Raw genomic sequence first — 26,386 nt, 5'->3', positions numbered from 1 at the left:
GTGATAAGTCAGGGCAGCAGGAGCTTGAAGCAGCTTGTCACGCTGCATCCACAGTCGGAAAGCAAAGCGCAAGGCATGCTGGTGCTTGGCTCACTTCTCCTCACCAACAGTGAGTGTGGCTTCCCACCTGATCAAGAGAAGCCCCCATAGGGCTGGAGAGATGGCTCAGAGGTTAAGAGCACTGACTGTTCCTCCAGAGGTCCTGAGTTCAATTCCCAGCAACCACATGGTGGCTCACAACCATCTATAATGTGATCTGATGCCCTCTTCTTGTGCAGGCAAAATACTGTATAAATAATAAATAAATACTTAAAAAAACAAGCCGGGCGTGGTGGCACATGCCTATAATCCCAGCACTCGGGAGGCAGAGGCAGGTGGATCGCTGTGAGTTCGAGGCCAGCCTGGTCTACAAAGCGGGTCCAGGACAGCCAAGGCCACACAGAGAAACCCTGTCTCGAAAAAACCAAAAAACCCACCAAAAACAAAAAACAAAAACAAAAAAAAAACTGAACAACAAGTGACCAGTCAGGGCCATAATCTGGGTTCCGGAGCCAGACTATGATGCTGGTTTGTTTCTAACCAGGTAACCAGGTGGGAAGCAAGGGGGAGGGCAACATTACGTTGTTTTGATTATCTAAACACAAGAAGAACCGATTTTGTTCTGAGCACATTTATCCAGGTGGCTAGACGAAGCATTTTAAGCTGGTTGGCTAGGATTTAGGCTTGGGGACTTGTCAGTTCCCCACTGTTCTGGGAGAACGGAACATAGCAGGAGATTGTGGTTTTGTTTAAGCAGAACTTAAATGTTCAACAAGTGTTGAATTGTAAGTAAAAGGCTATTCACACTCCAAGGCAGGTAGAGCCTGAGACCCTGAACTTAATTTTACCTTATGATCAAAATGAAGATTTGGAGGCAAAATAGCTTCTGAGATGCTAAAAAGCAACAATAGGTGTTAAGAGAGGAGCCACAGTTATGCTAGGAACTAAAAGTAGGTCTCAACAGTAGGGCTATAGAGTTTGAGCAGGTTACAACATTGCTGCAAATTCTGCTAACTAGGAGAGTGTTTGGGTAAAGATGTAGGTAAATGTTGGTTACCAATTGAAAATGCAGAAAATAATGCTTCGAGGAGAAAGAGAGAGAGATTGTTGGTTGAGAATGTTCTGGTATGGGTTCTCTCAAGGAACAGGGTTTATATAATGAATATGTATTGTATGTCACACACACACACACACACACACACACACACACACACACACGATGTATTAGAATGATTTACAGGCTGTGGTCCAGCTAGTTCAACAATGGCTGAGCGCCAGAAGGTCCAAGAATCCGGTAGTTGTTCAGTCTATGAGGCTCAAAGTCTCCGCTGGTCTTCAGTATATGCTGGAATCCTGAAAAAGTGGCAGAAAGCGTGTCACAGATTAAAGATGGATCTTTCGCCTCAAAAAGATCTGGCTTAAAAGTGTATTTTCTCACCTCAAAAGATCCAGTTTAAAAGTGGGTCTTCCTACTTCAAATTATTTAATTAAAAAAAAAACTTCATAGGTATACTCAACCACTTGAGTTTTAGTTAATTCTAGATGTAGTCTAGTTAACAACCAAGAATGAACCTCACAGGGAGCAAATGCAGAAACGGGGAAGGTCCATGGCCCGGGAGGGGGCACAGTGGCCAGTCTCTTGGAGGCATTCATCTTGTGGTCTATCTCTGGATCATTTTTCTGATGTGTTATATATTTTTCCCTAATGCAAATGTTTCAATGAAAGCTGACATAAGTAAAAAGAGGCTTGACTTCTCAGGATTATTTCCCCTTCCTCCTAGCTCCCACCACAAGTAAACACAGTCTTCTAGGAATTGCTGACCGTCCCTGATGGAGACAATGCAGGGCCATAGCAGACAACAGCAAGGAAGAAATATGTATTGGTGGGCTGTGGCCATGACTCAGCAGTAGAGAGCCTGTCTGGAATACGTCAAGGAGAGGCCAGGGGTGTGACACAGCAGTAGAAACTCATCCTAGAGTCTCCCAATCAGACACTGGCAGTGTAGCTCAGTTGTAGAGCACCTGCCTAGAATCCCCCAGTGAGGGGATGGAGATGTGGCTCAGTCATAGAGCATCTGCCTAATGTGAGTGACCCTGAATTCCATCTCTAACAAGAAATCTGTCCTGGCACAAGGAAAAGAGTTTTACCTCTTTCAAAAATCTGTGTTATGGGGGCTGGAGAGATGGTTCAGTGGTTAAGAGCGCTGCCTGCTCTTCCAAAGGTCCTGAGTTCAATTCCCAGCAACCACATGGTGGCTCACAGCCATCTGTAATGTGATCTGATGCCCTCTTCTGGCCTGCAGGTGTACATGCAGGCAGAGCACTGTATACGTAATAATAAATAAATAAATCTTAAAAAGAAAAGAAAAAAATCTGTGTTATTAGCCTGGCATGATGGCACACACTTGTAATCCCAGGACACAAGAGGCAGAGGGAGGCAGATGTCTGTGAGTTCGAGGCCAGCCTGGTCTACAAAGCAAGTCCAGGTCAGCCAAGGCTACACAGAGAGACTCTATCTTGAAAAACCAAAATATAATTTGAAAATAAATAAATAAGTAAAACCTGTGTTATTGTAGTTTTCGAGGTTAATGCCTGAGCACTGGTTATATCAAAGTGACCTGCTGTTCCAACCCCCCAAGAGCTGCCCTGTGCAGAACACTTCAAGTGCTGTAAGTGCTGCACTGTCCCTTGCCGATGCCGCTCCCGTCCAGCAGGAAAGACACCAACACCGGGAATTCTTCTTGCAGCAGTTTTTATTCAGGATCCTGGAGTGACCCCGGGAGAAGCTCCCACAAAACCTTTTATAGTGTGCCTGTCCTATCAGAAACTGCCACGTCGCCACTCCTGGTTGGTGCATTCGGATCACACCACCTCACGCCATGCCTTGTCAGATCACACCACCTGACGCTATGACTTGTTTGAATCACGCCACCTCACGCCATGCCTTCAGGCATGCGCATAAGGGGCTTGCTCATTGTGCATGCGCAAAAGGGGGTGCATTGCGCCGGTGAAGCAGCAGGGGGTGCTGCTATCTGTGGCTCTCCACAGTCCCTTACCCCAGTGTGGTATTTCCCGTGGGCCCTTTGTCCCAAAAAGTTTGCCAGGCAATGGAGGATACAAGCATCTCTCTAAAATATCTCCTCTCCTGCTAGATTGGCTACATTGGATTTCCACTTGACAGCCTTCTCTCCCAAGTGTCACTCTCTAGTCCTCCATTTCCCCAGGCAGATCTCCTGTGACTGAGACTCCCCTCTGTGGCCTTGATGTATTTTTTCGCTTTTGCTGCAGTTGTTTGGGTCTGTGTGTTTTGAGACTGGGTCTGCTGAAGCCAAGGCTGGGCGGGAACTCGCAAAGTAGCTAGCCAAGGTTGACTCTGGACTTCTGACCCTCCTGCTTCCTGTTAAGTGCTGAGATGGCAGGCACATGCTGTGTGATGCTGCTGGAGATGGGACCGGAGAGCTTTGTGCATGCAAAACACGCCCTCTCCCAAGCTGGCCGTGTCTATCACTTCTACCCCTCCAGAGCAATTATCTTCTGAGTCTGCACCACCTCCCCATGGGCTCTGTCTGTGAGATGCTCCTCGTGTCTCATGTCTGATTTCCCAACTGGACAACAGTGCTTTGGGAACAAGGCCCACGTCGCTGTGTAGGGAGGGTGTGCCCAGGACAAGCAGCTAAGGGAGGGAGGAAGGGGAGGCTGGATGCTCCTCAGCCCCTCTTCTTATGCCCTAGAGCCATCCCCAACTCCACCATTGTCATCAGCCTTGGGGAAGCTCTCCGGGCTCTGCATGCCCTTCTTTACTTGGCAGAAAATGTCACTCAAAGGCTAAGGTTAGTACAGGGAGGGAGGAGATGGGGTCAGGCCCTGCATGGATGAATTTGGGAGAGGTAATTGCCTTCTTTGGATTCAGGGGTAGATCAGGGGGTGGGGGTGGGGGGGATAGGTGGCTGATATTCAAGGGCCAAGAGCCCTGAAGTGCATGGGTCTGAAGTTCCTCCTCCCTGAGGCAGCCTGGGTGCTGGCCTCACCCCAGCTTCCTCTGAGGTTTCCTCCGGGTCTTGCATCTCTTAGTTCCTTAAAGAAGAGCCCAGAGAGACAGAGACAGACTTCTGGTGGCCCGCAGCTTCAGCTGGTCATGCTGCTGCTGCTGCTGCTGCTGCTGCTCCTGGGCATGAGTCGGGTGGAGGGTGAGCCTGAGATCAATCGCAGTTACAACCTGACAGTGCAAAAGGAGGTTGTAGTGCAGGAGGGCCTGTGTGTCCTCGTACCCTGTAAATTCTCTTATCCCAAGGAGGAGGTGACTGACTGGGACCCAATTCGTGGATACTGGTACAAGGAAGAAGCCAATATAAGAAAACCTGGTTTATTAGTGGCCACAAGTATCTCACAGCTGCCAGCACGGAGGAAGGCCGAGGGCCGATTCTTTCTGAGCGGAGACCTGCGGAAGGATGACTGCTCCCTGAAGATCAGCGACGTCACGAAGAAGGCTGAGGGGAATTACTTCTTTCGCCTGGAGAGAGGAAAAGTGAAATATAGTTATCTTGTGAACAAGATGATCCTGCTTGTGACAGGTCAGATATGGCCCGCAAAGAAGCCGTTGGGGAAAGTGATGGGTGCCACCCTGCAGGGCTGGGATAAAGAGGCTGGGTCTGAGCATCAGGGCTCAGGGGAGGAGCTGGATCAGAGCTGGGGCTGCCCTTGAAGCTGCACCTCACCCCCTCCTGATGCTCCATTTCTTCCCCCTCTCCTCGCCAGCCCTCACCGATACCCCCCACATCCTTATCCCGGAGAGCCTTGAGGCTGGCCGTCCCAGCAACCTGACCTGCTCTGTGCCTTGGACCTGTGAGTGGTTGGCACCCCTCACCTTCTCCTGGACTGGTACCTCTGTGTCGCTCTTGAGCACCAACACCAATGGTCCCTCAGTGCTGACCATCACCCCTCAGTCCCAGGACCATGGCACCAACCTCACCTGTCAGGTCACCCTGCCTGGAACTGGTGCGACCTTAAGAACGACCATCCGTCTCAACGTGTCATGTGAGGCTGGGCTGAGACGCCTGTTTTTCTAATGCAGTGTGGTTCCCCGAGTGGGCTCAGGGTCTGGACACTGGGTCCTAAAATCCTGGTAGAGGGGCTTGTCAGGATGCTGGCCTCCTGCCATACCCACCTAGGCTGCTGCTGGGGATAGGGGGAGGTTAATGGGTCCTCTGTGCTGTTCTCTCTTAGATGCTCCAAAGAATCTGACTGTGACCATCTACCGAGGAGCTGACCAAGGTATCCTGGGTGGGGAATACAGCATGTCTTCAGGTCAGGGAAGGCGTATTCTCCCTCACACTGGACTGACCCTGGAGACAGAGGATTCTTGTTGGGGAACCCCTGGATCACTCCATCTGAAACTCCTAGGAGTTTGCATTACTCGTATCCACCCCTTACTTTCCCAGATCTGCAATGGCCCTCGGCCATCACAGGCATAGGGTGATGTGCACACAGCAGAGCCACACCATCCCCATTTATGAATCTGCCTGCATTCCCACAACAGCTGTGCTCCGAGTTCTTGTGCAAAGAGACACAGCTACATGGCTAGTCACCCAGAACACACACAATGCTCTGTTCTCAGAAGCTCACTCTCCAATCTGTAAGTGACCAGTAGCAGAGATGGCCTATGGTCTCCATGACTACAGGACCCAGAACAGATGGCTCTAACTCTGTGGCTTTCTAGAACCAATGGGCAGCAAGGGCATGGAGTCCATTCTGACACCAGCAATGAACTGGGTACAGGTCTTGTATCTATGACCACAGTGTGTGCCTCTGAGTGACAGACTTCTAAATGCAGGGAATGTGGCTCAGTTGACAGAACCCTTGCTCAGCATGTCCAAAGCCCTGAGTTCCATCCCCAGGACTACATAAGCTAAGCATAGTGGTGCAAACCAGCACTAGGGAGGTGGTGGGGGCGTGAGGGTTAGAAATTCAAGGTCAGCTGGGTGTGGTGGCGCACACCTTTAATCCCAGCACTCGGGAGGCAGAGGCAGGTGGATTACTGTGAGTTTGAGGCTAGCCTGGTCTACAAAGTGAGTCCAGGACAGCCAAGGCTACACAGAGAAACCCTGTCTCGAAAAACAACAAAAGAAGAAGAAGAAGAAGAAGAAGAAGAAGAAGAAGAAGAAGAAGAAGAAGAAGAAGAAGAAGGAAAGAAAGAAAAAGAAGAAGAAGAAGTTGTTCAAGGTCATCCTTGCTACATCATGAGTTTGAGGCCAACCTGGGCTATTTGAGACACTGCCTCCAATTCTCTCCCCCGCCCCCCCCCTCTCTCTCTCTCCTTCCTCTTTCCCTCTTCCTCTCCCTTATTTCTGTTTGTCTGACTCTCTCTCATCATCAATTCCATATGTATACCTGGGATCACATGTTCTTTCTAACTTTTGAGGCTTATGATCAAGTAGTTCACACTGAAATGAGACAAGTTCAGATTCTTGCTGTGGTGACAGAGCTCGGAGCCCACATTTTCCTATCCTTTTTCCTCCCTATTGGTATGTCAATCCCTGTATCTGGATCCTAGTAACGAACTGTAGAAATGATTCCTGAAAGCGTAGTCTTCCGTTTCTGGATTCTAATGTCCCTTCTCTTAATCTTATCACACTGACACTCCCCCCCCTCCTCTCTCTCCAGAATCCACAACCCTGGTGAATGGCTCGTCTCTCCCTGTCTCCGAGGGCCAGTATCTACGTCTCTTCTGTAGCGCCGACAGCTATCCCCCTGCAACCCTAAGCTGGTCCTGGGATACCCTGAATCTGTGCCCCTCAAACCTGTCCAAACCCGGCCTGCTGGAGCTGACTGCAGTACATCTCAAGCATGAAGGGCTGTATACGTGCCGAGCTCAGCATGCCCTGGGCTCCCAACACATCTCCCTGACCCTGTCTCCACAGAGTGAGTGACTCACGGGCCAGAGACAGGAGGATGGGAAGCAGTGTTCCCATTGGCCGCCTCAGCGTCACAGGGGAGCTTAGCTCCAGGTAGTGGTGAGCTGTGAAGTCTGTACTATTCTGGCTATCCAGAGCCTCACAGTCTTAGTCCTGCTTCAAAGATGGGGTGTGGGTCGGGGAGGGAGTTACTTTAGGAAGCAGCAAGTGCCGAGTAAAGGGGCTGCGACTTAGATGGGTGAGCTTTGAATTCAAGTTCCCTGCTTCTGCAGGCCAGGAGGAAGGCCATTTGGCAAGGGCATAAAGTTCAAGGGCAAATTGAACTAAAACAAAAACAGTGTAAAAACAACAACAACAAAAAAACAACTCAATGGTCAAACCTGTGTGGTGGTCCAGGCCCCAGCCCCTCACTGGGGGATTTAGGCAGGCTCTCCACACTTGACCTGTATCCTCAGCTCTTGGTTTTTTTGTTTTTTGTTTTTGTTGTTGTTGTTGTTTTTTGTGTTTTTTGTTTTTGTTTTTGTTTTTGTTTTTTTGAGATACCATCTCACCAAGTTGCTCAGGCAGACATTAAATTCATATTATAGCCCAGACACCCCTTGAACTTGAGACTCCCTCTCCTTGGCCCCCGGGGGTAGCTGGAACGACAGGCATTCTCCATCACATCTGGCTGTGGGGGAATATTCCTTTGCCTGTTTGTGAGTCTGGGGTTAGAACCGAGGTCCTAGCACGTGCTGAGATACATTTATTTTTATTTTTATTTATTTATTTATTTATTTTTTGGTTTTTCAAGACAGGGTCTCTCTGTGTTAGCCTTGGCTATCCTCACTTTGTAGACCAGGCTGGCCTCGAACTCACAGCGATCCGCCCGCCTCTGCCTCCCGAGTGCAGGGATTAAAGGCGTGCGCCACCATGCCCAGCGAGATACATTTAATGATCCAATTGAAAATGCAAAATAATCCTATGCCGAACAAGATACCAAACTAAATCAAGACAAACTGCCGCCCAGCTTTTTAATGTCCCCTCTGCCCCGTCTCTGGTCCGTCCATCTGACGCTTCCACTCGGGTCCCTGTTCCGGATATCTGAGCTAGAGGCGAGAGAAGTGGGAAGCCCAGCTTCCTCTGTGGGCCAGGGTAGGTAGGTAGGTGAGGAGGAGGGCTTCCTATGAGTTCCCTATCTGCAGGCAACGCAACTGTATCCGAAATGATGACGGGGACACTCGTGGGTGCGGGGGCAGCAACCCTCCTTTTCCTGTCTTTCTGCATCATCTTCCTGGTGTGAGTATCGGCCTCGGTGAGGAAGGAGGACTTGGGGTGGTGAGGGACACGCCTGGCACCTGACGCTGAGTCCAGGCCTGGGGGAAGGACCTTGGTGGGTGGAGCCTGAAGTCACGGAGCATCCATGGTCTAGGCATATGGTCAGTGTGTGGGACTCTGCAGGGTGCAAACCTGAAGTCACGGAGCATCCATGGTCTAGGCATATGGTCAGTGTGTGGGACTCTGCAGGGTGCAAACCTGCAGGCCCCAGTGTCCCAGATGATAGGAGCCACACAGGGGCCTCTGTGACAGGACCACCAGCCGCCACGACCACCCTTCAGAGACTTAGTTTCGAGCAGAGGGTGGGGGAGAGGGGTCTGCCAACTGCACCCCCTACCTGCCCATACTGAGAGGTCCTCCGGTGTCCTCCCATCCAGGGTAAGATCCTGCAGGAAGAAACCAGGCAGGTCAGCTGCAGGAGCTCCAGATCTCAGTGCCCTCAAAGCCTCGGTTTCTCAGGTGAGTGACAAGTGTGCCTGCGTTCACCTTCCCTGTGCTGGAGCCGGAATTGTTGTGCCGAGTGTGATCAAGTTGGCTGTCCGGCACGCAGCCCCTTCTAGCTCATTCTCCAACTAAACGATGGCAGACGATGTCCGCACTGCTTTCTCTCTGGCGGGGCAGGGAGACGGACTCTGCTTCTCTTTCTCCTTCTCGTCTTTTCTACCTCAAGTTCACAGGTTCTCATTTGGTCTCCCTCTTTAAGACACCAAGCTGCAGCGGCCTCTCTGTTTCCTTCCAAGACACACACATTCTCTCTCTCTCTCTCTCTCTCTCTCTCTCTCTCTCTCTCTCTCTCTCTCTCTCTGTCTCTGACTGTCTCTCTCTGTCTGTCTCTCTGTCTGTCTCACTGTCTGTCTCTGACTGTCTCTCTCTGTCTGTCTCTCTGTCTGTCTCTGACTGTCTCTCTCTGTCTCTGACTGTCTCTGTTTGTCTCTGTCTCTCTGTCTCTGTGTCTCTTTGTCTCTCTCTGTCTGTCTGTCTGTCTCTCTCTGTCTCTTTCTCTGTCTCTGTCTGTCTCTGACTCTGTGTGTGTGTGTGTGTGTGTGTGTGTGTGTGTGTGTGTGTACGTACTGGGGGGTGTCAAAGGCCAACTTTAGGTATAGCTCCTCAAGTGCTATATATTTTTGGGGGGGAAAGGCTCTCTTAATGAGATCTGGGGCTTGAAGATTAGGTTAGACTGGGTGGCAGGGAGACCCAGGGTTCCTCCTGTCTCTGCCTCCTTAGCTCTGGATAATAAGCCTGCAGGTCACCCATGCCTTTTTATAATAGGCTGAGGGAATTGAACTTGGGTCCTCACGCTTATACAGCATTTTTAAAAACTGACTGAGCCACCCTCCCAGCCTTGGTGCTCCCTTGAACTTTTCCTAGATTCAGTGCGTACTACCCCTCCGTGCTCCATGCTTGGAGCCAATCTGGTGGTCAACCTCTGGGAAGTGCTTCGTGCTTTTGCAAGGGCAGGGCTTTAAGTAGCAGAAGTCCAAGTAGCCTTTTAAAAACTTTTTTTCAGTGTGTGTGTGTGTGTGTTATTATATTTTAGGAGTGTACATACATGTAGACGCACAAGCAAGTGACAGGAATCACCCTCAGCAGCTCTTCCACCTTGTTCACTGAGGCAGTATCACTTAAGGTCACTGATAGGGCTACTCTCACTAGCCAGCTTCCTGTAGGGATTCCCTGCCTCTGCCTTCTAAAGTTAGAATAACAGGTGGGCCACCACACCCAGCTGCCCCTCATGCACGTCACTTCTGGAGTTCTAAACACTGGCCCTCGCTCTTACACAGCAAGCATGCCACCACGGAGCCATTTGTCCCAGGTCCCCTCCTTCATCCATTTGTGAAATATTAAGTCCTTATAAAGGAGCCAGCAGACCAGGTGCCAGGGAGCCATCTTTGAAGAACCTTAGAGAACCTTGTAATCGGTCATGTTTTATTCCAGAGAGAGAGGTGCTTATTAAGCCACTGAAACAAACAACAAAGGCCAATATATTAATAAACAATAGAGACATTTATTGTGGGAAAATGAAGGTAAAGAAACTAGGAAGTGCTGGGAAGCTAGGCTATGTGTTATCATGTGTCTTAACCCAGACTGACCTGAAACTCACAGCAGGCCTCGAACCTGTACTGAGTCTGTTGACTCTGCCTCTGCCCCAGCTGCTCCAGGGAATCTGGATGAGTTGCTTGCTGTGAGCTGCTCTTTCCCTCTCAGTTTCAGGTCTATAAAATAGAGGCAAAAATAGTATCTTGCTGGTGGAGCTAGGGAGACTGGGTGCTTGTCAAGTATTGAATGTTTGGAGAAAGTAGGAATGAAGGGGACATAACAAAAGATTCTCATGGGAGGCTAGAGAGATGGCTCAGTCGTTAGGAGAGTGTGCTGCTCATGGGAGGCTGGAGAGATGGCTCAGTCCTTAGGAGAGTGTGCTTCTCAACAGAAGACTTGAGTTCAGTTCCCAGCACCCACATCTCTAGGGAATCAGATGCCTTTTTCTGGCCTCTGCAGGTATTGCACCATATGTGCATATATCCCCCACACATACACATGCATGTAATTTAAAATTTTTAAAAAATGTATGTGGCTGAATAGGTGAGGAGTTCCAGGGGTTTCTGCTGTCCTGCCTGACTCTCTCCCTTCATCTCTTTACACAGAGTCCCCTAGTGGAATTCCAGGCAGATGACAGTTCTGAGCCCCTGCCATCCACAGCTGAGGTGGTCTACTCCTCCACAGAGGAAGAGGTGCATTATGCGACCCTCAACTTTCATGAAGCGAAGCCCAGGAACCCACAGGTGAAGGAGGACACTGCCACTGAGTACTCAGAGATAAAGTTCCACAAGTGATCACATGGCCAGGACAGCTGCCACAACTGTGAAAGACACCGGAGCCTGTCTGGCTCTGGAGAAGGAGTGTCACCCAGGTTGGAACGCACTGCCCAGGACTTCAGAGCCATGTCTCTCAGGACACAGGTGTTCTGTTGTCGCTCATGCCCCTGCGCTCCCTGCTCCTGCAAGCCCCAGTCTCTGGCAACCATTATTGTGCCCTGGAAATCATAAACTTGACTTTTTAAAAATTGTGTGTGTGTCGGGGTGGTAGTGTTTTGCTTGCATGTACATCTGTGCACCACTTACATGCCTGGTGCCTGCAGAGGCCAGGAAAGGTCATCAGATCCCCCTGGATCTGAAATTACAGAGGGTTGTGAGCTGCTATGGGAGTGCTAAGAATGGAACCCAGTCCTTTGCAAGTGTAGCCAGTGCTTCTCACCATGGATACAGCTCTCCAGGCTTCAGATTGATTTTTTTTTTTAGATTGAATTTTTATTTTTTAAAAATGGCATATGTTATTTACACGGTGATAGGTTTTGCTACATTTTCTTCCAAGTGCATCCCATGCTTTGGCCACGTTCATTCTCTTCGCCTTCTCCTGTCCGCCTCCCGTTAGCTGCTAGTCCCCTTTCTCTGCCCAGACAATCCCTCTTCTACTCTCATGCTGTCTGTTTTATTTGTCTTTGTTGACAAAACACTGACAGAAACGTGGAAAATGGAAAGGTTTATTCTTGCCCATGGTTTTAGTCTGTTGTGGTGAGGAAGGCAACACGGTGAGCAAGACAGGGTGTGCCTTGTCTTGATGGATCAGGAAGCAGTGGGCCCCGGTTTTCTGGAACCAGAAGTAGGCATCGTCTTCCAGGCCCAGCTCCAGACTTCTACAGGTTGGGCCACATGTCTGAAAGGTTCCATGACTTTACAAAATATTGCCACCAGCCGGGTACAAAGTCTCCAAATATATGGGCCTGTGGGGACAATGTACATTCAAACCAAACTAGATGGATAGACGGATGATAGACAGACATCAGACAGGAAAGGGTTGGGAGACATGTAGATAGATGATGGGCAGAAGACAGGAGATAGAGGATAGAGAATAGAGACATAGAGATGGCAGACAGATAATGATAGAAAGGCAGGTAAATGACAGACAGACAGACAGACAGATAGACGGATGGTAGAGAGAAAGATGACAGACAATTTGACAGAGATTCTGCTCAACTCTGCTTTGCTCTTTGGGATGCACTAATGAGCACAGCTAAGAAAAGCCGCACACTATGGGGAGGGGAGTAGGGGACAGGGGGAGAGAGGGAGGAATGGCAGGATACAAGGGATGGGCTAAAAATTTAGACGTAATATGAATAAATTAATAAAATATTTTAAAATTTTTAAATTAAAAAAGAAAGAAAGAAAGAAAGAAAAGCCCCGTGGATGCTGAGGAGCTGCGAAGAGCATCTTATTTGGTTTTCCGTTCCTGATTTTTAAAAACAGTGTACATACTTCATGAGAGAAAAGCACTTTACAACACAAAACATAAAGAAACTAACATAAGAGGAAACAATGAAAATACTTAACATTTTTGCAATTTTTTTCACTTGCATGTGAACATAAAACTGGACTGAACCTGTATTTGTGCCATACACATCACACCTGTCACCATTGATTAAACTATACCTTTTGGTTTAGTTCGTTTTTTGAGACAGTGTGGTGGTTTGAGTGACAATGGCCCCTATAGACTCATAGGGACCAGCATTATTGGAGATGTGGCCTTGTTGGAGTGGGTGACACCAATTGTCTGAACTTAAAATTGCTTCATTTCTATGTCACTGGCAAAATTGATGTGGGCATCTTCAAAGAGTCTTTCAAGATTCCCTAGTGTTACCAGGAGATTGGGATAGTTGTGAGGACATCCTATTGGGACTCTAGGCAAGAGAAGTATGAGAGAATGGGAAAACAGAAAGATCCAGAGGGTCCTAGAAACCTATAAGAAGAACATCATGATGGGCTGATCTGGGCCCAGGGGTTCTGCTCAAACTATTGCACCAACCAGGGACAATACTTGCAGTAAACATCGAACCCCTTCTTAGATCTAGCCAATGGACAGGACATTCTCCACAGTTGAGTGGAGAGCGGGGACTGACTCGGACGTGAACTCTGGTGCCCCATATTTGACCACTTCCCATTGTTGGGGAGGCCTGGTGGCACTCAGAAAAGGAATAAGCAGGCTCCCAAGAGGAGACTTGATAGCCTATGACCATATAGTGGGGGAGGAGGTCCCCCTCGGTCACAGACCTAGGACAGGGGAATAGGGTGAAAGTGGGAAGGAAGGAGGAATGGGAGGATACAAGGGATGGGATAAAAATTTAAATGTAATCTGAATAAATTAAGTAAATTAAAAAAAAAAAGATTCCCTAGTGTGAGAGAAAGGATGTGAGGTTGGAAACACTGGAGGGGGGAGAGGTCTAGGGGGAGAGCCTGGAGCTCTCACGTGACCCCACCCCAGCTTGGCCAGCTCTGATTGGCAGATGGTGCTGCTAACGGCCAGGCTGCCTGTGAGGTCACTCCTTGTCCAGGTCCCACAGAGAGTCTTCTGGTTCATCAGGAAGCTTAGACTTCTTCAGCTCACTGAGACTGGATGGTACCCTCCCCAGAATGTTCCAGAGACACTTCTGTTGGTCCAGTTCAGCTGCTTCCCATGGGACACTCATTCTCCCTTCTCTCTCTCTCCCTCACCGTACCTGGCTGGGTTGTCCTCCAGGTCTGCTATGGACATTTATTCCAGGCTTCTCCTGTGGGAAGAAATCACATCTTGTATTCCTAAAGTCCTGGGAAAGAAATAGACAAAGGGGCCAACTCCTCCCACTACATACACACGTGCCTGTGCAAGAGATGAACCTGGGGCTTAACATCTGTGCCCAGAGTTTCTACTAACATTTCCACTCATACTTTTTAATATTAGTTAATTTTAATGTCAGAAAAATAATTCGCATCACCCACCTGTTCTAGTTTCACTGCTATTGCTGTGGTAAAACACCCAGACCAAAACAATGTAGGGGTAGAGAGGGTTTGTTTCCGTGACCAAGTCCAGATCACAGTCCGTCACTGAGGGAACCCAGGGTGGGAAACTGAAGGCAAGCCTGCTTGCCTTTCCACACAGCATGACCCCCAGCAGAGAAACTCACAACCAAAGAAGTACAGCAGAAATCATGGAGGACTTCTGCCAGTTCCACAGACTCGCCTACACTAAGCCGGCTCTCTGACAGTACTGTGACCACAGGCTGGAGAGATGGCTCAACCACTAAAGTCTAAGCTCACAAGCAAAAACCCAAGAGCACTGTTGCCACATCAGTGTTATCATCATCACCATCATCAGTAGTAGTGGCACCTTCATCACCATAATTTCTGATGTATATTGGATTTAGAATGTTTCCTTTAGGACTACGAATACAAAGTCCCTAAAGTATTGAGAATTGTGAAGCCCTGAAGATGTAGGCCCTAGTGAAAGTAAGTAGGTTATTGGAGGGGGTAGCATTGAAGGGAGGATTGAAGCCCAGACCTTCCCCCGTCTTTGTTTTTGGCTCATCACAAGATGAGAAGCCAGAATGTGTTGCTTTGGCACAAGTCCAGTAACAGTAGGGACAACTGACATGACCTGAAAGTTCTGAGACTGGGGTCTAAGATGTGTCCGGGTATTCCATCATAGCGATGGAGAGCTGGCTGATACCATCACCACTGTCTTCACCATCATCACCACCACTATAACACCACCGTCTCATTATGTATCCCCTTGCTAACCTGGTGCTCACTCTGTACACTAGGCTAGCCTGGAACCCACAGAGACCCACCAGCCCGCTACCTCCCAAGTGCTAGGATAAAGCGTGTGTGCCTGTCTATCCAGATCCACTCACTGAACCTAGAGCTTAACCTTTCCTTTGGACTGGTGGGTGGCCAGTCAGCCCCTGGAATACACCTGCCATCACATCCTCTGGTGCTGGGATTACAGGCACACGCTGCCACGATTGGTTTTTACATGGGTGTTGGGGGGTATAAATTTCAGTCTTCATTCTTTAATAGGAAGAATTTACCACCATGATACTTTCCAGCCCCATCACTATTATTTCTAATACTGAATTTCATGCCAGGGCAGTTCTGTGTGTCCCCCCGACCCCCGCCCCAATCTGACCTGGGGATATTTTCTAGCTATCAAAACCAGAGTGGTGGTGGGTTTAACTGCTGGTATCTAGTGGTCAGGTCCCCGGGGTGATACTCAACACCTACCAGGCACAAGATAGCCGTCTGCCCCTGTCTCAAATAACTTACTCTCCTAAACACAGGCAGTCTGAAGCTGAGAAGGGTTCCACTCTACAGGGAACATGACTAATGCAGCCTTTCATCTTCCAGCGTGTGTCTCTGGCTCCCACATCCCGAGCCCTGCTCTTCCACTAGCTGCTGGTGCTGGGACTCTATGTGCCTGCCTCATCTGAACCCTTGTGTCCAGTTCCTGGCCAGTCTCTCCATCTGGCTGTGTCTCCATGATGTAGAATGATCGTTACCTTCTGGAGCAGAGTATAAACAGGCTGTAGACGAGCATCCCACAGATGTAGGCACTGCCCAGGGATGCCAATATGATGAGAAATATCACCAAAGACCCTGAGATGTAGAACTCTCTGTGGACAGTTGGCAGAGGTCCTGGATGGAGAGGACAACAGGACATGAGGACATCACACTGACTCAACTCATGTCTTCCGCTCGCTGTCTTTCCCAGAGTCGCTATTGCTGTGGTGTAACGCCACGACCAGCGCAACTGGGGGAGGGAAGGGTTTATTTTATCTTCCGGTCTATCATGAGGGCAAGGCAGGACCGGGAACTCAAGCAGAACCCTGGAGGCAGGAACTGCAGCAGAGGCCAAGAGGATTGCTAATTAGCGGCTTGCTCCCCAGGACTTGTCCAGCAAGCACTTTACTGAGTCAAGCCTTCGGCCTGAGTCCCCACTGCTTGCTGCCCTCTCTCCCTGATCATGTCAGTTTCTCTTCTTGCAGCAGCTGACTGAGCTGAGAGGCTGCTGGGAAGAAAGGGGTGTTTTCCTCGTTTGCAAAATTGCCCCCAAGTTCCTGGTTTTAAAACCACGAGTGACATCTACTTCTGCACTGTCTGAACTCCTGCCTCTCTTCCTACTTTCTCCTCTGGGAGGTACCATACGGATACATGAAGGGCCACAGGCTGTGGGGTCAGAGCACCTTGTTAAAGGAGTCTCTCCATTTTTCCATCAGCTGTGGGGCCTTGGGTTATGCACTCAGCTCCTTTTTCCTTCTCCCTCATCTTCTGTCTCCTCTCTTTGTCTCTTATTCCCCTCCCTTTGTTCCTCTGGGGTAAATAAATCCCCTTTGTACTGAGGACTTGGATCCTGGTATGTCCTTTGCTGGTGCCAGTCCTTTTATGTCACCAGAAGCTGGGGTGAAGCAGGAGATGGGCCTCCTCCTGACATGGGCACTGCTTAGACCAAACCATACGGCAGGGAAAGTTTAGAGAGCTTTGGTGGTTGCACTCACGAGGTGGCTGGATGGTGAATTCCCTGTAGAAGGCCAGCTGGGTCTCTGTGTTCTCCACAATACACCGGTAAGTGCCCATTTGCTCCCACTTCAGACTGGGGAGGGTCATGTTCTCCTCTGAGACGCTTAGGAGGGAGCCGTTATGGATCCAGTGGTACCTGGGTTCTGGCCTGGAGAAGCAGGTGCATTCCAGCTGCACACTGGAACCAATGGCAGCAGTCAGCACACCATCAAAGACATTGGGCTGGGTCCACAGTGACACATAGTCTGGCCCATCTGCAGAGACAAGGGAGACCACAGCTATACGTCTGGTCCCTCTGGGATGGCGTTCTGCCCTGTAAACACAAGGTGTCCCACTGTGCACAATGAGCCCACCCCAGGCAACAACTGAAACACCAGTAAAGGTAGTGCCTGCTGTGGCCTAAACCTTGGTAGCCATCATGCTAACTGTGTGTCAGGAAACAAGCTAAGCTCTGTCCATATTTCAGAGCTTATGTGTAATCTACAAAGCTCATGCCATTTGGTTCCATAAATTATTCATCCTACAGATGCAAATCTCAGAGGACAGGAAGAGGGTTCGAGTGTTCTGTTCATAAAACAGCAGCAAGTAATTGGGGCTTAGCTACAGTCTTTGGGTTCCCAGTCTTGGCTCCTGCCTGGAACCTATAAATGGTAGCATAGAGGTCAAAGGTTGTCTGTCTTCCTGAGAACTAGGTTCCTCTAGATGGGATCACAGCCTTCATCTTAGGACAGTGAGCAGTTCCTAACAAAAATGTGAAACTCATTAGAGATGCTGATTATGATTTTCGGTTGAAGATAAATGTGAAAGACAGTTCTGGCTGCTGAAAGATTCCGAGTGGGTGTTTCTGAGTTCCTCGTGTTTGTGGTTGCTGCTGTGATCACATGGCTTCCTGGATGCTAGGCGGAAGGGCGCCACCCCTGAGCCACACTCCAACCCCTTACTGGGGGATTCTGTTCTGGGACTATGTCACTGAACTGCATCTCACATCATGATTAAGTTGTAAAATCTGGGCGGGAGAGATGGCACAGAGGTTAAAGGCACTGACTACTCACTCTTCCATGGGTCCTGAGTTCAATTTCCAGCAACCACATGGTGGCTCACAACCATCTATAATGAGATCTGATGCCCTCTTCTGGCCTGCAGGTGTACATGCAGCACTGTATACATAATAATAAATAAATAAATCTTTTTTAAAAAGTTGTAAAATCCTACTTGCTGTTTAAGGTATTATAATCAGTGTCATTGGAGTGAGACTAAATATTGAAGGTGATTTTCTTAAACACAAAAGAAAACAACAAAATTAGTGAAGAGATCTGATGGTTTCAGAGAGGTGATAACTAAATACTCATCTAAGCATAACTGAGGAGGAAAGAGATGGTTCAATGGCTAAGAGTGCTCGCTGTTCTTGCAGAGGACTGGAGTTTGGTTCCCAGCACCCCCATCCATGTCAGATGGCTCATAACTGCCTGGAATTCCATCTTCAGGAGAGCTAACACAGACACATACACATACACACAAATAAAAGCAGATAAAAAAGGTAAAATTGTGATTTGAAATAAAAATAGTAAAAGATTGATTGTAATCTGTTCTCTCTCTCTCCCTCCCCCTCCCCCTCTCCCTCCCCCTCCCCCTCTCCCTCTCCCTCTCCCTCTCCCCCTCCTCTCTCTCTCTCTCTCTCTCTCTCTCTCTCTCTCTCTCTGTGTGTGTGTGTGTGTGTGTGTGTGTGTGTGTGTGTGTGTGTGTGTGTGAAGTGGAAGTTTCTGGTTTCTTCGAAGACTCAGTTGTGTCGTCATATGATGTTTTGTTGCTAGTTATCTCGTGTGTGTGTGTGTGTGGTGAGGGGGTGTGATTTTGATCAGCTGAAAACATCTGTGGGTGGACTTTGAAAAGAGGATATATATAGAAGCCCACGGACAGTGAGAGAATCCTTTGGCATTGCTATGCCGAGCAATGATTTACATTGCTTTGCTGGTCTTCGCTGGTCTTCGCTGGCCTTTGCTGGTCTTCGCTGTTCTTCACTGGTCTTCACTGGTCTTCACTGGTCTTCGCTGTTCTTCACTGGTCTTCGCTGGTCTTCACTTCACAGAGAGAAACACTTAAGAGAGCCTCTTGTGGTTCCCTGGCTGAGTCCACTGATTCGTGGCGATTCAGTGGGGCCTGGCTGTTTCTGCCGGATCACTGATGCTGATTCGTCTTCCTGTTTGCTGTTTTCTGTTGAACTGGACTGTTGGTGTCCTGACAATGCAGACTGGAATTGCCCCAAGGAACTACGTCTAAAAACCTCCATACTCCCTGCCCTCATTAACCTTTGTCCCCTCCCACCTCTGGGTGGTGGGTTGGAAGCGAGGTAGAAGTGTTTAAGAACCCTAAATAAAGTAGGTTTTTGAAAAATCTAAGCCTCAGGGTGTGTGTGTGTGTGTGTCTGTGTCTGTGTGTCTGTGTGTGTGTGTCTGTGTGTGTGTGTTGTGCTAGATTCAGAGACATGTACATGAAGGTGTGGGTGCATATATGATTTACATATATAGGTTAGATGTCAACATCACATGCATTCCTCAGTCACTCAAAACATCTTTATTTTTATTGAAAAATTTGTTTTCAAGAGCCAGGCATGGTGGCGCACGCCTTTAGTCCCAGCACTCGGGAGGCAGAGGCAGGTGGATCATTGTAAGTTCGAGGCCAGCCTGGTCTACAAAGTTAGTCCAGGACAGCCAAGGCTACACAGAGAAACCTTGTCTCGAAAAACCAAAAAAAGAAAAAAGAAAAAATTGTTTTCATGCACTATATTCTGACTACAATTTTCTCTTCTTCCAATTCCTCCCAGATCCTCCCCACCTCCTCACACACTCAACACCATGGCCTTTCTTTTTCTCTATTTAAAAAAAACAAATAAAGAAACAAAACAAACAACGGAAAGAGATAGAGTATCTTCCTGAGCTGGAATTCATCTAGTGAGGCCCAGCCAGCCATCTGTCCCTCCCTCCCTAGTCCTGATTACAGGCACACACCACCGTACTCAGCACTTGTGCATATGTCATGGGTCCTCATGCTTGTTTGAGAATAGCACTTTCCCAGCCCCAAAAAAGAAAGAAAGGAAGGAAGGAAGGATGTAAGAAAAAACAAAACCTCAAGAAACTCATACTGGCCGTTTCTAATCTCAGAATGGGGATCACGGCCCTCTCCTAATGTGCAACACCCCATAGGGAGGGCAGTCATGAACCCACAGAGCTAACTAGGCAGAGGTGGGATTTTAACCGCACCAAGCTGGCTGCAGCCTAGCTCAGCCTTTTCCCTCCATACAGAGTAGACTCTAGCCCTGGCTTCCCACTACCATGTTCACTCACAGGCCACAGTCAGGGGTATCTCCTCACTTCTCTGAAGTATCTCTGGAAAATCTTCTATGGCACACTGAAGACTGCGGTCATAGCGACTGACCCTGTGGATGTCCAGAGTCTTGCCATCCGGGGAAATCGTTATGCGGTTACTGCCTGAAGTTGGTACCAAATTCACATACCACTTGATGTTCGAGGAGTTGGTAAGACATCTGGCAGCCACCGAATCCATGCCTTCCACCAGGACGCTGCCATTGGCTGAGGCGTTGGTGGAGATGCCTGGATTGCTTCTCAACTCTAGGGAAAGCAGAAGGAAGAAGAGAGGCATTAGCATCAGCTTTCTTCGAGCCTTGGGACATGTTGAAGATGTGCCATGTTGGAGAGATGTCAAGAGCCTCCCCAGCACTCGGGAGGCAGAAGCGGGCAGATCGCTGTGAGTTCGAGGCCAGCCTGGTCTACAAAGCGAGTTCAGGACAATCAAGGCTACACAGAGAGACCTTGTCTCGAAAAACAAAAACAAAAACAACAACAACAAAAAACAAAAACAAAAACAAGAGCTCAAAGACAAGGCAAAAAGAGAAGCGCCTTCACTGAGAGGGGAAGAGGTGGGGAGTAAGCTGTACAGCCCTGGGCAGGGCCTGAGCCATCCTGTACCTCAACTGCAATAACAGCAAGTTCTTGGTCATGAATAGGTGGCCTAATGGCTGTTTTGTGTCCCTCTGTGTGTGCACATGCATTGTATGTAGGACATGTGTTTATGGGCGAGAGTGCTGACACGTGCATGCCGCTGAGCCTGTGTGGGAGACAGAGGACAGCTTGAGTACCGGTTTTCACCTTCCACCTTGCTTGAGGCACAGCCTCTTGCTCATCTCTGTGTACCCAGTTAGCTGGCACATGAGCTTCCATGGACACACTAGGAGTGCTGGGATTGCAGCTTACACCCCCCCCCCCCAGGACTCAAACTCATACCTTCAAGCTTTCTCGGCAAGTGCTTTAAGTTACTGAGCCATCTCCCCAGTATCGCCCCCGCCCCAATGATTTTCTGTACAGCCCAGAACCCTCGTCTGAGGAGCTGGAATGGGTGGCTTTGGGACGACTCATAATAATTAGACCCACTCTCTGAGTTTCATTCGATTTACCAACTTCTCTGCAAACATACAGAAAAGAAATGGTAGGTATTTCTCCTTTCCACACATGGGCTAACTGGGGCACACAGATATGGCTGAGGGCCACAGAGTATAGACCCAGAAACAAGCAGAGGTGCTTCCTGTCCTCAGAGAATGACATTCTCCCCTTGGTCCTACAGCACCAGTGGGAGCTGTCTGCAGTTGACAGATCCCCAAGGCAGCCATGCTACTTTCTCCAGGCCTGGAGTGACTACCGCTATTATGGAGGAGATTGCTATAGTGAGTGACCAGATATTTGGCCCCACAGTCATGGCAACCAATATAAAACTGGCTGGGTCTATGATCATACAGACACTACCAGGGAATAACTTCATCCTCAACCCAGGAGAAGGCTGGGAGGAGATTGTTCCCTAGGTAAATCTCCACACGAGAACATAGTTTTCCCTTGCACCTTGCAAGATGCAGGGGGACTCAGCTAGGACAATGCAGAAACTTCCGGCCCACAGAAGTCATGTGATAACAAGCTAGGCGTAGTTGTGCGCATCTGTGGTCCTAGCACTCAGGAGGCAAAGACAGGAGAACTGAGAGTTCTAGGCCAGCTTGCACAACACAGTGAGCCCCGGCTAGGGGTGTATCTCAGTGACTTAGCCCATGCCTAGAATCCCCAGTGAGTGGCTGGGGTGTGCCTCAGTGGTAGAGTGCTTGCCTGGCATATAGAAAGCTCTAGATTCAATCCTCAGCACTACAAAAATAAATAAAATTAAGTAATTGGTTTTTTTTTAGAAGATTTATTTTTATTATGTATACAATGTTCTGCCCCCATGTATGCCTGCAGGCCAGAAGAGGGCACAAGATCTCATTATAGATGGTTTTGAGCCACCACATGGTTGCTGGGAATTGAACTCAAGACCTCTGGAAGGGCAGTCAGCGCTCTTAACCTCTGAGTCATCTCTCCAGCCCCCGGTTTGTGTGTGTGTGTGTGTGTGTGTGTGTGTGTGTGTGTGTGTGTGTGTGTGTGTGTTTAAAGCCTCTAAACAGCGGTTCTCAACCTGTGGGTCACGATCCTGGGGGGTTCATATATCAGATATTTTGCCTATCAGATAGTCACATTATGATTCATAACCATAGCAAAATCATGGTTATGAAGTAGCAATGAAATAATTTTATGGTTGGGGTGGTCACTACATCACGAGGGACTGTATTAAAGAGTCGCAGAATAAGGAAGGTTGAGAATCACTGCGCTACAGCGTGGATGTTATTTATGTAACAGTGGAAAAATCAGTACTCTCTCCAGCAACTGAGCTGGAAATGCTGGTGACCCATCTCTGCAGGGAAGGCTAGAGAGCCATCTTCATGTGTTCCGGTGTCACTCTCAAGCACCTGAGAGACAGACATCCAGGACTCTCCCTATCGGAGCCCTTAGGACAAGCTTCCCCTTTCCATTAGAGAAATCGGTGGCCTTGCCAACTCACTTAGAATCTCGAGCCAGCCAGTCGCTCTTTGGGTCCCGTTGCTAGTGCCCACCTCAGCAGTGTAGTATCCGGTATCATTCAACGCCGACTTCCTTATCACCAGGCTCCCCGTGCGGGTCACGTTCTCGCGACCACTGTACAAGGGTCCAGGGTGTCGGGTATTGGGAAGTGTATAGCTGAAAATCATGTTTCCTGTACTGTTGTCCGTGCCCCGGTACCAGCGGAACTCCAGGACATCTTCTGGGACGTTTTCTAAGGTCAGAACGGTCCGGTACTTCTCCACTCCTGTGAGCGAGTCTGGGCTGATGAGGATCTGACCAGAAGCCTGGCAGATCCCACAGGTCAGCAAACTGGCTGAGGAAGCCAAAGAGGAAAAAGGAGAGAAAGGGGAGGGAGGAGGGGGAGGGCAAGGAAGAGGAGGAAAGGGGCGAGAGAGATCAAGGTGATTCTCTTTACAATTCTGTAACAGTCAGAATCTGTATCTGCAGTGTCGCTCAGATTTTGAACACTTGGTCCTAGCTGGTGGCACCGTTTTGGGAGCCTGTGGTCTTTGGCAGGGATGGGGGGTGAGGGTGGGGCGGGGGTGTCGGGGGTGGGCAGGGTATGGGGCGAGGTCTAAGTGGTGGAAGCAGTTCAGTAAGGGTAAGTCTTTAGAGCTCCTGCCCAGCCCCTGGCTCCTGCCCTGCTCTGTGCTCCTGGCACTCTGTGCTGTGACTAGCCTCCACCACGCCCTGCTGCTGCCGGGAGCTGAGCTGTTTCACCATGGCTCGCCCAACACGCTGGACCGAAACCTAAACCAATCAAAACATCTTCCGTGCCCGGTTCCTGTCAGGAACTGCTGCAGTGACTCCAAAGGAACCAACACCATAAATGAAGCAAGCGTTCCCCGCACAGCTGACTCTAGAGTTGGCTCAGTGGCTAGGGGCACTTGCTACTCTTGCAGAGGACCTGGCTTTGGCTCCCAGAACCCCGTAGTGGGTGGCTTACGACTACTGTAACTCCAGCTCCACAGTCTCTGATACCCTTTTCTGGCCTCTATGGATACATGTATACACGTGGTGAACATACATACACTCGAGCACACACAGATACACATAAAATAAAACAAATCTTTAAAAAGTTTCCAGTTCAGGGATGATTTCCTCCTCCTCCTCTTCCTCCTCCTCCTCCTCCCTTTCCTCCTCTTCCTCCTCCTCCTCCACTTCCTCAGTCCTTGTCTTAGGCATCTTTTCTTCATCCTCCCTCAGCCCACCCACTTCGCTTTGCCACTCACCCTCCAAACCATGCCAAGATGTGGCCCTGCTCCCCTCTGTTCGATAACCTTCTATGCTGTTCCCCATTCCTGACACACACAGATCCCTGCTCCCCTCTCCCCATTTGCAGCCCACTCTCCTTCATCCTCAGCTCTGATGTCTCCTGACGAGCCCGGGACAGGAGACTCTTCCAGGCGTCTTAGCATCCTGAGAGCCCCTTGGTCCAGCCTTGAGCACTCAGCTATTTCAGTTTGAGGGCAGACCTGTGAGCTCCAGGCAGACAGGGCTTGGCTGTGCCGGGTATACAGCTCTCATGACCATCTGGGGGGGAAATGAAGGAGAGCCTCTCTGAGACCGACACAATTGTGATTGCAGATCTGGGGTGCGGATGGGGTAGGACCTGCTACCACCTTAGGCACACGTTGGTATCCTCTACTCTGTAATGCCTGAAGTTTGGCTACGGGGGGGGGGGGGGGGGGAGGTAAAGGTGCCTGAGACCCCACCCCATACTGCAGGGTGAGCACTGACATATTCAAGGCGCACAAATCACAGGGACTGTCAGGGAACATAAAGGGCCCTGGAGAAAGGAGGAGGTTAGAAAGGGACCCACGCTGGGCAGGAAGGGAATCCAGACAGACAGAGAACTCCAAGCAACAAAGAATGCGTGCTGGGAGGTGGGGGTCCAAGTTCACCAGGCCACACAGCTTGTGCCTACAAGTTTGATGTGATGTTTGCAGATGTGGAAACAGGTGTCAAAGGTCCCAGCCCTCCCTATATTTTGCCATTTACCTCTGTACCATAGATATCTTTGAGGTCCTCGGCTGGGCTAAGATTATGGGTTTAAATTACTTCAGAGCCTCTGAAATAAAGCCTATCATTTTACTTTATGCCGTCGTGGGTTTATGGAGCTGTAAATATCCTCATGCAATTACCATACGTGTGGTCTGCACATGTTCCTGAGGAAGGCACACACATAAGCAGATGCATTGCTATTTATATAGTAAATGAAACAGAGCAGCGTGCCATAATGACATCGGCCATACTTCTAATAGACTGGCTATAATAACGCTTATGACTCCAGGAGCTAAAGTTGGAAAGGGGTCGGGGCGGGGGTGGGGGTGGGGGCAGCTAGCGAAGACATCGCTCTCTGTGGGAGCCTTGTCTTCAGGCTCATGTTGCTTTGAATTAACATATGAATTATTGTTGCATTGAAAGACTCCCTGGCAGCCTGGGTGCTGCACTAGTGGTGGGGATGGCTTGTGTTTGTGTGGGGTTTTTCACGTCTCCAAAATCCTCCCACCTGCTCTTTTTACTAATGTAACTCCCATAACCGTTTGCTACTCTTGAGCTTAAGTTAGGAAGAGAGAGGCAGAGCTGGGGAAAAGACTTATGTGGGTAAGTCTAGGCTTTTACTGCCACAGGCATAAAGAACACGCAGTCATGTTTTCCTGGGAAACGGTCCCTAAAGGGTGGGCTGGTGCCTCTGTCCTCAGCACGTGCCTTTCCTGGGCTCTTCAGCTGCCCAGCCAAACCTTGGATGGATCTCGGAGCTGATGCTGGCTGAGTATGATGTGATAACAGGAAACGGGCGAAACCCAAATTGTGACCTCTTAAAACTGAGGAGGAAGTCTGTTCACAGAAAAGCCCAGCACTATATACACGGTGGGAAATAAATGTATTTTGCAGCTGAGAAGTCTGAGAGGTCACTCAGCTCACGGAAGTAGCACCAGGTCTTGGGACTCGCTGATGCTTGAGTCAGTGGAGGGGGCTGTGCTCCCTCCCTCCCTCCCTCCCTCCCTCCCTCCCTCTTTCTCCTTCCCTCCCTCCCTCCCCCCCCCTGCCTCCCTCTTTCTCCTTCCCTCCCTCCCTCCCCCCTGCCTCCCTCCCTCCCTCTCTCTCTGGCTCTTGCTGTGGCTGTGTGTATACATATGTCTGAGCCAGTGTGTCTCGTCCGTGTCTCTATGGGTGAGATATGCCCATCTGTGTGTGTGCCTGACAGTCCAGGTGAGACTCCCCTCTCCCATTCTCTTCCTCCTGCTTGCATCACAGGACTTCTGGGTTATACCTCAACAGGTCTGTTTCCTGTTCCTACCCCTTCCAAGCTGAGCTCTTGGTTGCCCTCCCTTCAGCCTCAGAAAACAGACTCTTCTTCCTCTTACCTGCAAGGGCGAGCCACTTCCAGGGGCTACAGCTAGGCCTGGAAAAGTCCATGAGTGCCTTGGGTCCTCCAGAGCTCGGCAGGTCCCACCACAACGTCACAGCCCTGGCCTCCCGACTCCAGTGTGGCTCCTCCTAGCATGGACTCTGCCCAGCAGTGAGGGTGGACCTATGGCAGCACCCCTTATCTTTATGGCTCCTCATTGTCCTTCTGCATTTACTTCTATAGCTATTAATATTCTTTTCTGGCTATGACACAAACAGCACCAGCTTCTTGCTAGTTCTCAAAAACTGGGGAATACAGAAAAGCAGTTATAAAGGCAAGAGCATCATATACCTGTTGGTTGCTTAACTTTCCCCCCCAGTACTGGGGATTTAACAAAGGACCTTGGAGCGTAGG

General features: G+C 49.4%; 2 protein-coding genes across 3 annotated transcripts; one reads left to right on the top strand and one right to left on the bottom strand.

Annotated features, from left to right (window-relative positions):
- The first annotated feature begins 4,139 nt into the window (after positions 1 to 4,139).
- On the top strand, positions 4,140 to 11,312 carry LOC311583669 (sialic acid-binding Ig-like lectin 12). 2 transcript variants are annotated; one of them, XM_084757451.1, is made up of 7 exons: positions 4,140 to 4,610; positions 4,795 to 4,881; positions 5,263 to 5,310; positions 6,700 to 6,957; positions 8,135 to 8,228; positions 8,645 to 8,726; positions 10,910 to 11,312. In XM_084757451.1, the coding sequence occupies exons 1-7, from the start codon at positions 4,175 to 4,177 to the stop codon at positions 11,096 to 11,098; spliced, it is 1,194 nt and encodes a 397-aa protein (XP_084613577.1). In that variant the 5' UTR covers positions 4,140 to 4,174; the 3' UTR covers positions 11,099 to 11,312. The 2 variants fall into 2 exon arrangements, with proteins under 2 accessions (XP_084613577.1, XP_084613576.1); XM_084757450.1 differs by having other exon boundaries at positions 4,795 to 5,073.
- Positions 11,313 to 11,614: 302 nt separating this feature from the next.
- CEACAM18 (CEA cell adhesion molecule 18) lies at positions 11,615 to 26,097 on the bottom strand. The gene is made up of 7 exons (XM_084756997.1): positions 25,989 to 26,097; positions 22,577 to 22,930; positions 19,990 to 20,274; positions 16,627 to 16,902; positions 15,631 to 15,766; positions 13,816 to 13,866; positions 11,615 to 12,045 (listed from the first exon to the last, which is right to left on the bottom strand). Exons 1-6 carry the CDS (start codon positions 26,038 to 26,040, stop codon positions 13,851 to 13,853), a joined length of 1,119 nt encoding a protein of 372 aa, XP_084613123.1. The 5' UTR covers positions 26,041 to 26,097; the 3' UTR covers positions 11,615 to 12,045; positions 13,816 to 13,850.
- Between the last annotated feature and the right edge of the window lie 289 nt (positions 26,098 to 26,386).

This window comes from Acomys minous, assembly GCF_964271855.1.
Source record: "Acomys minous genome assembly, chromosome: 2".
Lineage (NCBI taxonomy): Eukaryota > Metazoa > Chordata > Mammalia > Rodentia > Muridae > Acomys > Acomys minous.
The sequence above is the reverse complement of the archived record's forward strand: the minus strand, read 5'-3'. Positions and strand labels throughout refer to the sequence as shown.